Consider the following 14,733-nt stretch of genomic DNA (forward strand, 5'->3'; position numbering starts at 1 on the left):
TGATTTTTGTAGGCTGGAGGCCTGTTTATAGATTTATTGTTTTATTTATCCAAAGACCATGTTTTCCAGCATTCAGAAATGTGTAGCAAACAGGTAACAGAAGTATGATTTGAAAAACAAAAGGTTTTGAATAAACATCATTAAATGTTGAGTAGAACATCTTTATCTTATTAAACTGCTTTTTATGTGATGGGACATTGTTTTAAAGCTATTTCAAGCATTTAATTTTGGATTTTCAAGGCTAATATGTTATTTATATCAGATATTGATGAGTATTGTTTCCTCTACAGCTTCTCTTGGTCTGTTTTGTGACTGTCAACGTCACCAATGGATCATTCAGGGCAAACAAAGGAAACATTACCCGCTATTGTTGCAAAAAAGACTATTTATCCACCAAAAAATGCTTATTCCAGGCTGGTAAATCAGCACCGTAGTGGAAGATTTAGAGCGTATCTAAACCAATTTGCTCAGCAAATTAATTATATGGACCAAAATGATGAAAGTGGAATTATTCCTGAGACTGGTTTGAATCTTTCAGAAATGGAAGTGGTGCAACCAAAGGATGTTAATAATGGACAAAATCTAGGAGGAATTCCAAAATACAGTCATTCTGTGGACATTGATAGCCCTGCCCCGTTTACAAACACACCTGCTAATTGTTTGGAAAAAGTTGGGGATTCTGGTGTGACAGATATGCTTGACTCTTGGAGGAAGAAGCAGGGTCTGACAGCCAGAAAGCAAAACAAGCAAAGAGATATCAACAACAGCCAGGATGGAGATACTGAATTGGGAAATGAAGTTATGTTCAAAGAAACTAGACCTAAACAAGTCCATACAAATACACATTCAGATCGCCACAAAGAGTTTGCAGGGCTTGCAAAAACAGTAACTGCTGGGGACAGTGATAATTACTCTGATTCTGCGTTGCCAAGGCATAAGCAAACTTCTGACAATTGTATCCAGGATATTGATCTAGGGAAAACAGCGAGTAATTTGCAAATAACTAATGAGTTGGAATTGCAGAATAATAAGAAAAAGAGAAATAGAAGAAAGAGCAAAGGGAAAAATGACCAAAACTTGGGTGTAACTCAGTGTTCTAGTGGAGTCTGCATTGGAGACCAAGTTGCTGCACTTCATGACTTGGAACCTACTCTGCCAGAGAAAACCATTGTCAACCATGTGCAAAGTAAGGCAATAGACGACATATTTCACTGTTAAACTTTGTTGAATTTTTTGCTATAAGTATTAATGGATCAATTTTTATCTGATTGCAAAATGTTCTAAGAATTAATTAAGTTTGAAAATTAGTTTCCTCAAACATACTGCTGTAATTTGCATGAGCCTTGCAATTGTTCAAAGTCAAGTCAATGTCTTTTAACCGGGTTAGCAGATGCGAGTGAAAACTGAGCTAAGAAGAAAGTAAAGCTTTAAAAACTTTGGGAGTTGATTTGATTTTGGCAAAAATGAAACCATTACATGCATCCTGTTTGTTGTGATCTTGCAGATAATTACATTGCATGTATAAATTCCTATCCCCAAGCATTACTTCCTGTAACACCTTTCAGTTCAAAATTGGCAATAGAATTGCCAATCAGAAATAATTACAATAGGAAAATCCTGAACTAAATGTTACAAATTTTGGTCTGCCTTACACTCTGGTATAAGAGAGGTCACTGCCACAAATGGTCTGAGCGTTCTCTTTTCAGAGTACTGCTTAATGTCTAATTAATATCACTCAAAGGTACAGAAATAGGATCTTTTATGTTCTGAACAGAATATTGTGTCTTTTACAGATGTCATCATATGTATTACTTTCCAAATGCAATTTTTAAAATGCTGTGGTCCGATATGAATTGTTAAGCTGCTTTATTTGCAGAAAAAAAATTTGCATTTGTAAAATGCCTTCCATGACCACAAGATTCAGGGTATCCCAAAGCTCTTTACAGTTAATAAGGTACTATTTTAATTGTGGTCACTGTTGTAATGCAAGAAACATGGCAGCCAGTTTGTGCACAGCAAGCCCCCACAAAGAGCAGTTTGATAACGAGGTAACCTGTTTTTGTGATGCTGATTGAGGAATAAATATTGGACAAGACATTGGGGATAACTCCCTTGCTCTTCTTTGTAATTGTGCTATGAGATTGTCTATGACTATCTGAGGGGCAGACAGGCCTGTGTTTAACATTTCCTCTGAAAGCTAGTACCTGCAACAGTGCACAGATTCCTCAGTACTGCACTAGATTGTCAACCCTGAATTTTGTGCTCAAGTCCTAGGATTAAGACTTAAATCTGTAACCTTCTGACTTGTGCAAGAATGCTACCAACTGAGGCAACTCTGACATTGAAATTAATGTGTAGAACAAGAGTATGAATCAAATCTTCTCCTGATTCAACTAACTACACACCCCTTCTTCTTAGGGTAGAAAGTAATAAAAATGTACCACACGATTCCATTTAACTTTTCCGGGCCAGGCTCCTTAACCTGACTAGTTCTGGGCTTTTGATGCCTGCGTTTCCTCTCATTAGCATGCTTCCTTCCTCAGCTTAGCTGACTGGGTGACTGCTTAAGTGCCTCTTTGTTCTTTTCTTTCTCTGTTCCAACCAAGTCAGATGGCTGCCTGATTACACAATCAATGACGTTGGTAGACATGTCAACTGTACTATATGCTTTTCCTCCTTTGAGGTGTGGCTCTCCACTGATCATCTCCTGTTGCAACCAAAATGAATAAGGACTATCATTACCTCTGCCACTGAAGGTGGGTGGAGGTAATGTTTTCACCCCTGTCTGTTAGTGTGTTACTGTTTGTAACAATATATGTCAAAAATTAATGGATGGATTTCAACAAAACTAGGTGCATAGATAGGGTATGGCTTAAAGAAGAACTGATTAGTTTTTAGCACAAATGCAGATCCAGATCCTGGAATTTTTTTTAAAGGACCTGTTAACATTCTGAGATTGGGCAAATTGACTTTATTTTTTAGAATGTTGTTTATTGTTTTAGAATATTGTGGATTGTCTCAGCAGCTGTGGTGGAATTTGTCACAGCTGTCAAAATGTGAGCAGAGTTTTCAAAGCAGGTTGTTGGATGTGGATTGGCCTGAAGGCTCTTCAGTGCAATGGAAGCTATTAATAAATATAATTTAGGCTTTTTAGCTTTGAGCATTAACCAGGCAGGGAAAAGCCTCAAGGAAGAGCTGCATACTTTTAATAATGTTGAGTTAACACAGTGTGGCAGAGGTATGTGCTCCACTGAATGACCTCTTCACTTGTTGGCATAATGAATCAGGGATGAGTGAATTTATTTTCCTTGTCTCCATTTGAAGTGGATAGCTAGCCAACATTCTGCATGTTAGTTTGTCTACCTTTGGCAAACATCCTTAATTATTGCAGTGGGTGATTTTTAAACCTGCATAAATTAATTTTGTTTTTGAATGCAACATTTAAATATCTCCCAAATCCTATTTGGCTGTCTGATGCTAACTTATGGCAAAGTCAGAATTCATTTGCAATTGAGCATCAGGAAGAGCAAAACAATTGAGGCGGAATTTTCTGCAGTGTTGAGATTACCAACGTACATTGTAGCTTTTGACATTTTGAGCACTGATCTCCCCATTGCTAATTTAGTCGAAAATTTCTGAGCCTTCTAATTAGGAAGTGTTGCAGCAAACAGTAATTCAGAAGGAGCATAGTATATTAATTCCTTAGTGCAAATGGTGCAGGTGATAATCATTCCATATTCAACAGAGATGCTATAATAAAAGAAAATCCTTTCGCTGCTACAGAGACATGTATCCATATAACCTTTGCTGAACTCAGTAGAGACTCTCGTTCTGTAAAGCATTCAGCTGCAAATGTATAGTTTATAATAATTGGCATTTGTCAATTTCACAATATAAAATAAGCATTTGAAGCTGGAAAAATGTCATGATTCTATATAAATCTGTAAGAAAAGACAAAGTAATACGTAGTATTTACTATTATGTGGATATGAAGAAATCAGTCCTGATTGCAGGCGACAGTTTGCAGACCCAGTGAATTGTCCCCTGCTGTTCCCCATATTGGACAAAAACATACACAATATACCTGTACTAGCTACTTGGCATGTATTCATTTAAAATATTCTAGCCTATCAGCACGATGATCTCTTAGAGCTTCGTAATTTCATTCAAATCATCTCATTCGTATGGAAGACATGGCTCTAATTTGGTAATGTTCTTTTAACACTAGTTGATTCCAGAACTTAATTTGTTCTACCTGCTAGATATGATAGAATTCCTGACCCTGGGCACAAGGATTAGTACTTCCTCCGCTAATATCTTCCTTAATTGTCTAATACCTCTGTTAAACCTTTCTCGCCATTGTTAATGCAAATGTTCGACAATGGCAATACCAATTAAAACAGCATACCCCTCATACTTTCACTGCAAGTTAAAGATCTTTAAATCCACAAATCACACTGCTGCCAGGTCACTCCCCATATTTGTCAGTCCAAGTGGAAAGAAAACATTACTTAATTCAGGAAAATGCAATAACCATTGATTTTAATGGGAGGAGCTATGTTAATTTTTCATTTTTCCACTGAGTGTTGTCACAGAGTAGTTCCAGGAAATTATGGCAGGGCATAAGTCACTTGGGCCATTATTCGTTCTTTTGCAGCATAAAATGAGAGTAGGGAAAAATGGGTCTTTGTCAGGTTGGCAAGCTGCAATTAGTGGAGTGCCACTGGGACCTCAACTATTTACAATCTACATCAATGATTTGGTTGAAGGGACTGCTTGTGTGGTTGCTAAATTTGCCGATGGCACAAAAATAGGTAGAAAAGTAAGTTGTCAAAAGGAGGTAGAGAGTTTGTAAAGGCTTATAGACCTGAGTGGGAAAAAAATTGGTAGGTTGAGTATAATGTAGGCAAATGTGAATTTGCCCACTTTGGCAGGAAGATTAAAAAAGCAGTATACTATTTAAATGGAGCAGGAGATTTCAGAACTTGGTGCTACACAGGGATCTGGGTGTCCTGTTACATGAATCACAAAAAGTCAGTATCTTGGTGCAGCAAGTAATTAGGAAGGTAAATGGAGTGTTGGCATTTGTTGAAAGAGGAATGGAATATATGAACTTATGTACACTCTCCTCCATCCCCACCCCTTTTCCGATCCCCCTCTTTTTCCAATAATTTATATATATTTTTCTTTTCCCACCTATTTCCATTTTTTAAAATGTATTTCCTTCCATTGTTTTATCTCTACCTGTTAGCCTATTTCGATCCCTTCCCCCCACCCCACTAGGGCTATCTGTACCTTATTTGTCCTGCTTTCTACCCTTAATGTCACCATTAGCACATTTCTTAGATAATATCACCACCATCAACTCCTCTTTGTCCTTTTGTCCATGACATCTTTTGGCAATCTCTAGCTATCATTGGCCCTCTATCCAGTTCTACCTGTCCCATTCCCCCCTTAAACCAGCTTATATCCCTTTTCTATTTTTCCTTTGTTCTGCTGAAGAGTCATACGGACTCGAAATGTTAACTGTGTTCCTCTCCGTAGATGCTGTCAGACCTGCTGAGTTTTTCCAGGTATTTTTGTTTTGGTTATGGAATATAATAGGGTAGTTTTACTAGAGTTGTACAGGGCCTTGGAGAGACCACCTGTGGACTACTGCATACAGTTTTGGTCTCCTTATTTGAAAAATTATATAATTGTGTTAGAAGCAATTCAGAGAAGGTTCATTCAATTAATTCTTGCGATGAAGGGCTTAACTTATGAAGAACGGTTGGACATGTACCCATTGGAGTTTAAAAGAATGCGAGGTGATCTTATTGAAACATATGAGATCCTGATGGGACTTGATTGGGTGGAGACCAGGAGGATGTTTCCTCTTGTGGGGGAGACTAGAACTAGGGGACATAGTTTAAGAATAAGAGCTTTCCCTTTTAAGATGATGATGAGAAATGTTTTCTCTAAAGGGTCGTCAGTCTGTAAAATGCTCTTCCCCAGAGAGTGCTGGAAACTGGGTCATTGAGTATATTCAAGGCTGTGTTTGATAGCGTTTTCATAGACAAGGAAATCAGGGGTTATGGGGGTACCAGACAGGAAAGTGCTGTTGAGACCACAACCAGATCAACCATGATTTTATTGAATGGCAGAGCTGACTTGAAGGGCTAAATGACCTACTGCTGCTCTTAAGTCCTATGTTTCTATGTAAAATGAGCCTACTGCATTGAGTACCATGACAAAGTAGGACCCAAGAACTGAAAACTATGTCACCAATGGTGAAGTGATGTGTGGGGTGTTGGGGGATGTACAAAAGGTGAGAGACAGAGAACAGCGTGTTTGGGTTAGGGGAGCTATCATCTCTGACCCCTCTGCTGCCTTTGTGTTGTGTCTAACATCCAGCCTTGAAGAGTTGTAACTGCGTCCGCCAAATATTCGGAAAACCGAAGACATGACCTTTGGACTTGCCATTGACCCCCCTTCTCCCTACCTGACCATTATCTTGGACAGAACCATAATGCAACCTCTGTCCTGTTCAACCTGGAGCTGAGTTTCTGACTACATATCTTCATGACAAAGACTGCCTGCTTCTATCTCTGCAACATTGCACACTTCAGCCCATCTGCCCAGTGAAACACCATTCAAACCGCTGTCATCTATTCCGCTCTTGTTCTGGCTGGCCTCCCATTCTTCATCCTTCTTAAACTTCAGCTCATCTAGAACTTTGCTGCCCTTGATCCTGTTCTGCATGATGTGATATTTAACCACCCTGCCTATGCAACTTGTCCTGGGTGATCTACCATAATACTGAGTTCTTAAGCCTCAGAATTAAAATTCTCATCCTTGTATATACATTTAATATTGGTATGGCCCTTGACAGATCTTTGCTCCATCCCTCACATACATCCTTCACTCTATTCTGACAGGCCCTGTAATTCAGCTCCCCCATGCCCCATCATCTGCAGTTCTAGAGGATGTTGGGTGTCTACACCACAGAACTGCCAGATCAAAGGATCCTCTTTAACTATTGAATTCCAGGATCTCAGTAGCAACACTACCTGCAACAGATTTGCTGAAGCTCAAGAGTGTCCCTAGGAACAAGTAAACCCTACTTCCTCTGCCCTGTATTGTTAGTACCAGACAATTGACAGTTTTCATAGAATAGTGGACAGTTATGAAGTTCTCTCCCTAAAGCATCCCAGTTAAAAATCCTAACATTTAATAAAAATGGAATTTGATTTATTTGGCCTTTGTAAATTAGTGGAGCACCTATTTGACCTGAATTCTGGGGTCAGAAACAAACAGGCATAATTAGCTGTTCACACAAGCTTTCCACAGGCTTTTGCAATGGAACTTGCTGTGATTAGAGAGCCAAAACAGTGCAGTGCCCTCTACAATGGATCTGAGACCTGTGAACAGAGCAAGCAACAGTGTATTTACTTAACCAATCAGATTGAGGAATCCTTCCAAAGCATGCAAAGAGTGAAGCAGAAGTGTTTAAAATAGCTAATTCATTGTCAAACCAAGAAGAAAAGCGAAATAGAGAGAAAGAGAGATGGAGCAGTGTGTGTGAGAGAGAGGAGACAAAAAGTTTAAAAAGTTATTTAAGTTTTTAAAACTCTGCATCCATAATTAAAATCTGAAAGAATCAGATACCTCAATTGTAAAAGTAAATTTTCAGTGCCAGAGAAGTTGTTTGACAGTAATTAAGGCTTACTATGCCACTAATAAAATACACATATTGAAATGGGCAAGCCCTAATTTTCTGGTGAGTTTTGTGACTTACTTTCAGGTTAAGTACTACAACTTCCACATGTTTTAATGCTGAATTTCTGGATAATATACTGATATAGCAAAACTTCTGGAGAAGCAGCTTCCTAATTTGAGTTTAACTGTGTATGTCATTTGTCAGATGCTGCTGTTCAGCGAATAGAAAAGCAAATCATGGGAGAGCCAATAGCAATATGTTAAAATTATATGAATACATGGTTAAGATCCCCATAGAGGATGATGATGTTTAAAAAGAAATTCAAATTTGTAGTTTATAGCTGTAAAGGATGATATGACAAGATTTCATGTTTTAAGATTTTTACACTAACAAATGACTAAAAACACTTAGCCACTTTTCCGTAGGCAACTTATGCTTTAAACTACAGAAAGGAACATTCCTCTTTTATACTTAGCACACATTGTGCTGTCCACAGAATTACAATCCTTACCAAACAGTTGCTTCCAGCTAACAAAGGGCTCATGTTTTCCCATTTTGCCGAGTAGTAACCTCGAGTGGCCATCTCGAGGTGCTTCCCTCAATTTTCAGAGAGTTTCCCATATCTATTACCAGCAGGAAAGCCTACTCTGATGATTTTCTTCTGCCCTGGCTAGGCCAGGATGAATCTCCTGGATTCTCTGGATGACTGTAGAATACATATCTTTGACGAAAGACTGTCCCCCTCTTTATGACTTCAGTAGCTGTCAAAGAGCCTACAGCCTCTTCTCTTTGCTGACCACACCAACTGCTGTTCTTTTCCTATCTCTCTTTTTCTCTTATGCCCCCAAAAGCTTGGGACTGGCAAATGTATTTACTATCAGCACAGCTGTCCTTGCCCTTTGTTCCCAGGCATGAGAACTTTGCACCTTGCTCAGCCAGTCCCTTGACTTAGCCAGGCTTGTTGTCAGGCTGATTTGGAATAGTACACATGACCCCCTTAATTTTTAACCTAAATTTATAAAGACACCGTCCAAAACACAATGTTATAAAGCTCACAATTGTAACAAAATAGTTCCATTACACATTCTTTTTACATTTATAATGGGAACTGCATATGGAATTATCACACCGTAATTACTTCCTGCTGCAATAGGAGGTGGTGCAATACAACCACTAACCAGAGGAATTTAATTACAGTGTGAGATATTTACAGTTTAATTTTAAAAATGTGGATACATACATTTATAATGTAAATATAAAACGAAATATATGACTTGTAAATTACATCTTTGTATTCTGAATTTTCTCAATTCCTGTGATCACATATCACTTGAAAACTGCCCTCAAACTTGACTCTTCATCTGCAATATCATGTGATACTGATTAAGAACATAATACATAGGAGCAGGAGTAATCCGTAAGGCCCTTCAAACCTACTTCACCATTCCATAAGATCATGGCTGATCTGATTTTGCCTTCAACTCCATGTTCCTCCCTGTTCCCCATAATCCTTCACTCCCCTATAGTTCAAAATGTGTCTTTGTCAGCCTTGAATATATTCAATGATTTAACTTCCAAAATTTAGTAATATAAATAATATATAATAGCATATTAAATATTTGAGTATATTCATTATAAAACCCTGTGACAATATTTATAACAAACACCACTATATAAGCAACTGTGTTTCTCAAATTGCTGTCAGTTTTGCTAATTAAATGTATTAAGTTATAAGGATTACATGAAAAAAATAATTCCCCGTGTTAGTCATATATCATGGGCAGAATTTTATGGCCCTGATGGGGGTGGGGTCATAAAACGTGGCGAGCCATTCAAAAGTCCATTGACTTCGGGACTGTAAAATCCCATTGACGTAAAATTCCGCCCCATGCCTACATGCTGGCCTACTTACACCATGTACATTACCCCTTTCATCTGAATACTATACTTATTTTTGACTCTCTGTTTAACAGCATAGGAAATCAACTAGTACCCTATTTAGAAAAAGTATCTACCTTCAGACATTTCCAGACAGCAAACTTTTCTTACAGCTATTTTGTATTTTGGTTCCAGCTTTGTGCCAACTTTTTCATTTTAAGTTCCTACATGTCCAGTTTCCATTTGCTTATGTTAACTGCCACATTTGTAATTGCACTCAGGGAGGCTGTGGTATTGTCACTGGACTGGTAATCCAGAGACCCAGGGTAATGTTTTGGGGACCTGGGATCAAATCCCAACACGGCAGATGATGGAATTTGAATTCAATAAAAATCTGGAATTAAAAGGCTGATGATGACCATGAAACCATTGTCAATTGTTGTAAAAATCCATCTGGTTCACTAATGTCCTTTAGGGAAGGAAATCTGCTGTCCTTACTTGGCCTGGCCTACATGTGACTCCAGACCCACAGCAATGTGGTTGACTCTTAATTGTCCTCTGAACAAGGGGAATTAGGGATGGGCAATAAATACTGGCCTAACCAGCGACACTCACATCTTGTGAACAAATAAAGAAAAAAAGGTTTGTGTCCCTGCTTGCCCCTCTTCTCCCCACCCCCCCCCCCCCCCCCCCCCCCCAAAAAATTATGACTGCAGAGCCTGAAAAATGCCTCTAGTTGCAGACAGAATCTCCTTTTCCTTAACAGCATGTTCCAGCTGCTGCATGGTCTCGAAGGCTACCATTGGAGGTTCTTATGATTATTTTAACAACTGTTGCAGATGGATGGCCTGCAAGAAAAAGGTGAAAAATCTTGGGGAAGGAAACAAGATGAAAGAGAGAGAAGTGGGGGATTGGTGGAAAGAAAGCAGAGAAGTTGAGAGATGAGGACAGGGAGATGGAGAGGGTCCAAAGACAGATGTTCGGGGAGGGAAGAGATCGAAAACAAGTTCAGAATAGAAAAGTACCAAGCACGGAGTGAAACAACAGTGCCAACAAATGTTAGAGGGACATAAACCAGTGCAAAAGGGACACATAACCATAGAAAAGTTACAGCGCAGAAAGAGTCCATTCAACCCATTGTGGAAACATGGGGGAATAACAACAGTACTGACACAAATATAGGAGGAAGGAAAAACAACATTCAGGATAAAAAATGGGAAAGTATCAGGTACACAATGTGATGGCTTGCATAAAGAAAAAGGCATTGAGGTACTTAGATACCCTGTACCACTGCTGATCCCTTACCGATATCAGAACGGCATCCAATGCTAATAAATCAGTATCCCTGCTAAACTACTTGGGATAATGCTGTTTTTAATAAAACCTCCAACTAATTGAGAGATCTGTATTTTTGTGCCTGCACTTACCTACATATCTAACGTAAATTCAGAGTTCGACCAGCAGTAAAATAACATCTTGCTAGTGGCAACTTACTCTGAAATTTCCTATCAGTATATAATGTAAAACAAGCAGAAATTAGCATTCAGAGCTTGAAGAAAACACAGAATATGCATTATCTATCTTCTTTATGCCCCTCTATCTTATTGGCGTTATGCCAATTAAAGTTTGAAGTCATCAGACTTTCATTTATGCACATTAAACACAGCATGTTTAATAAAATGCAATTGTGGAAGCTTTTATCCTTTTAGTACTATTGATTCTGATGCAATAAAAAGGCATTCAAATATATAAAAAATATGCAGCAATCTCTTGATAAGAAATTAAAAAAGTGAATTGCTATAAAGTACTGGGGACCTGCTGTGTCTAAAAGTTCAATCGTAAATTTATGTTCATTCAGCGCTGTTGTAAATGCCAGGCAAAATCATTCTGTGCTCTCTTGCATTTGGGTGGAGCTATGCTAACGAGCTAAGCAGGGTTTTGATAGATTTAACCCCGGAGTGGTGCAAACGATTGACAAAATTTGCACAGAGCAAGATTTCAGTGTAATCTGGCAATCTGTTATACTTAAATTCCCTTGGTGATAGAATAGCACAACTCTGTACTCAAGCTATAGTTACATCAATATTCCAGAAAATTCTGCCCATTATTTGTATTTAAGAGGATCCATTCATAGAAATTCCCCAGCCTTTGATTAACATTTGAAGTGGGCTCCTTTCTAATTTGGATTGGAAGACTTCATTGTTTCTTGGATTAAAAAAGGAATGAAGTAAGTTAAGATTTTTCCAGGTAATTCTGTTTTTGTTTAAGAGTTGTGACCTCCTCTGACATTTACTATCCAAACTTAAATGAAGCATGGCTGCCTGGTGAGGTTATGGAGAGTGGCTGGTCTCTGTGGAATACATTGTTCCAAGGAGTCAATGCTTTCAGAAAAGGAGACAATAAAATAATTTAAACCATAATTATTTTTGGGTCGATTACAATTTTTGACCCACTTACAGGCTCCTAGTTGTGCCATGGTGTAACTAGTTACTTGGTGGTGCTTGAAAGTAATTCAGGATGTTTGCTGTAAAATTTAATATTTTTGCACCCATCCTCTGAAGATTCACAATATTTTCTGTTTGTTTCGCCATAGCCAAGGGAAGAGGCATATGAATTACTGTTCGATCTTGCTTTTCTGATCAGATTTGCATCAAGTCATGGCTCTCCATAAATTGCACATTGCCAGTATGGAAATATTTACATTGCATGTTGGTTTAAATTTAGTCTGGAGAACTTTTTAGCTGGTTGAGAATGGGCCTACTGACCAAATGTTGTCTAAGATGATATCAGTATTTGCCGCCTCCAACTAATCCTGCCCATCTTACTGGTGTGATAGATAATGTTCTATAATATGGACATCAGGACTTTTGCATTCTTTGTAGACAAATGTTGTTTGATAACACATCTATGGAGCACCTTGAAATATTATATTACACCAGAGAGATTATGCAAATGAAAGTTGACATCAGGATCAAGGCTCTTTGGATGCACTTGGGTGGCATTTATATGCAAGCAAAATAATTCGTTTGCCTAAATCTGTGAAGCCGAGTGTCATGTTAGAGGGTTGATCACCAGGACAGCTGTTTCTGCTGCATAAGCTGAAAGGATATTTTTCAAAACTGAGCTAAAACGTAATTTGTAAAATTACAATGGATAATATAGCCTCTTGATCTTGTTACCAAAGGGTCATGCAGATTTGTACTTGGAGGGGAAGGAAAGCATGGGGCGTGAACAAATAACTTCTATTCACACGCTTCCCCACCCTATCTTCATTGAAAAAACAAATAAATGTATTTATATTGTCTTTATGAAAATTTTATTGACTTTTACTGTTTGACACAGCCCTGTCATTTCTTCCCTATCCAGCTGCCAGTGTCCTGCAGCAAGTACATTTATTTCATTTGGAGTTGGTATTTCGTTTCAACGTGCAATTATTTAGAGCTGTCTGACTCTGGAAAAGCATTACTGACTGCATTCCTGGGCATTAGAGGGCTTTCGTAGTTTCGTAGACAGCATAAAAACATATTTGTGTGATAACACCAAACTAACGTTAAGAAAGTGAATTGATTGATGATAGGAAAAGGGAGTTACTCTTAAAAGAAAATGTATCCTTGATTTATTTTCAATTCTCCATTCTGTATTGTCCAGTGATTATGCTTAGATTCAGTTTTGCATTTCTACTTGTTAAATTTTCAACAAGTATCCAACGCATATGGGATAACTATACTAATAAAGCGCTTGTTGGCAGAGTAAAGTTGACAAAATTCTACTTAGACCCAATTCTATAATTGCAGTAAAAACGGAAAATGCTGGAAATACTCAGCAGGTTTGGCAGCATTTTTGGAGAGGGAAACAGAGTTGTCGGTTTAGGTCCCAGTTCTGAAGGTCATAAACCTGAAACTTTAACTCTGTTTCTCCACCGATGCTGCCAGATCTGCTGTGAGTACTTCCAGCATTTTCTGTTTTTTCTTCAGATTTTCAGCATCTGCAGTATTTTTGCTTTTCCATAATTTCAGTGTTCTGGCAAGATAATGTCTGCCAGAGCAAACAAACTTGTAAGATGTTAATTTGGTGACATAAGTGATATTTGCCACTTGCTTTGATAATATGAGCATTTTACTTAATTCATGTGACAGTTCACATTGCTAACGCTATGTAGTGTGATTCCTTCAGTTGAATTTCTAGTGAGAAGGTAAACCTCAACTAAATTTCTTGAGGTTGGTGTTTGTTCTGAATCCTGCCTTTGAATGCCATTTGAACAAAGCATTTAATACACATTCTGTGTGTGCAGTTAATAAGAGCTTTGCAAAAAAAAAACTGGATGGTTAATGCAGACATCCAAACACAGACATATGAAGAAAGGTGTATGCGATTTAAAGAAGCTTGTTGAAGTAATGAAGCTAAAATGGACTTTATCCAGAATTGGTCAGAGATGACACTAATGTTGGTGATCAGAATTGAAATGATGTACATAATGCATTCATTTTCCAAGTCAGTATGTTACAAATACATTGAGAAAACCTGCAGTAATCAACTTGGTTCTGTGCAAAATTAGTTGACGACACTATAAGGAAGAATGCCTTTGAATTCAGGTGGTTTATAGACAGGTTAGAGGGCTTGGACGGATAAGTAATAAATACAGTTCACCTAAATAAATGTGAAGTATATTTTTGGGGAAAATAAAAGAATGAAAATCTTAAATGGAAGTATTTCTCTTGTGGAAGAACAAATGTTAGGGGTACAAATGCTTATACTTTCAAAGGATTGCAGATGGAAAAAAAACATAAAAAGTATTCTCTATTTCAGTATAAAAACAAGTGTACCATGAATTTGATTGAGGCATTGGTTCATTAAAATGTTAATGAAATACAGTTACACCCATTGTTATGCAACTTGCTTAACTGCAATTCTTGTTTTAATAATCATTATTAAAGTCACATTTTGCACTTCATACTTAGAATTGTGAAAAGTTTGTTTTATTCCTAAATCTCACTATCTGTTTCTTTCTCTCTCTCTCTCTCTCTCTCTCTCATAGTTCAAGATGCTTATGAAAATCTACCAAGCTTTTGGCTTTCTGCCTTAATTTCACCTATGTGGCATCATTTTCTTATGTTAAAGGCGTGATATAAATATAACTTCTTACGGCAATTCTGTTT

General features: G+C 37.8%; 1 protein-coding gene across 2 annotated transcripts in view; it reads left to right on the forward strand.

Annotated features, from left to right (window-relative positions):
• dis3l2 (DIS3 like 3'-5' exoribonuclease 2) overlaps positions 1-14,733 on the forward strand; it is a 289,427-nt gene that overhangs the window by 4,205 nt on the left and 270,489 nt on the right. Inside the window, exon 2 of one of the 2 annotated variants that reach the window (XM_041176033.1) lies at positions 291-1,186. The exons of the other annotated variant lie outside the window; for it this stretch is intronic. Coding sequence (XP_041031967.1) covers positions 328-1,186 — 859 coding nt within the window. The 5' untranslated portion in view covers positions 291-327. The remainder of the gene's footprint in view (positions 1-290; positions 1,187-14,733) is intronic. 2 annotated transcript variants of the gene reach the window in all.

The sequence above is a fragment of the Carcharodon carcharias genome, chromosome 2 (genome assembly GCF_017639515.1).
Source record: "Carcharodon carcharias isolate sCarCar2 chromosome 2, sCarCar2.pri, whole genome shotgun sequence".
NCBI classification, from domain to species: Eukaryota; Metazoa; Chordata; class Chondrichthyes; order Lamniformes; family Lamnidae; genus Carcharodon; species Carcharodon carcharias.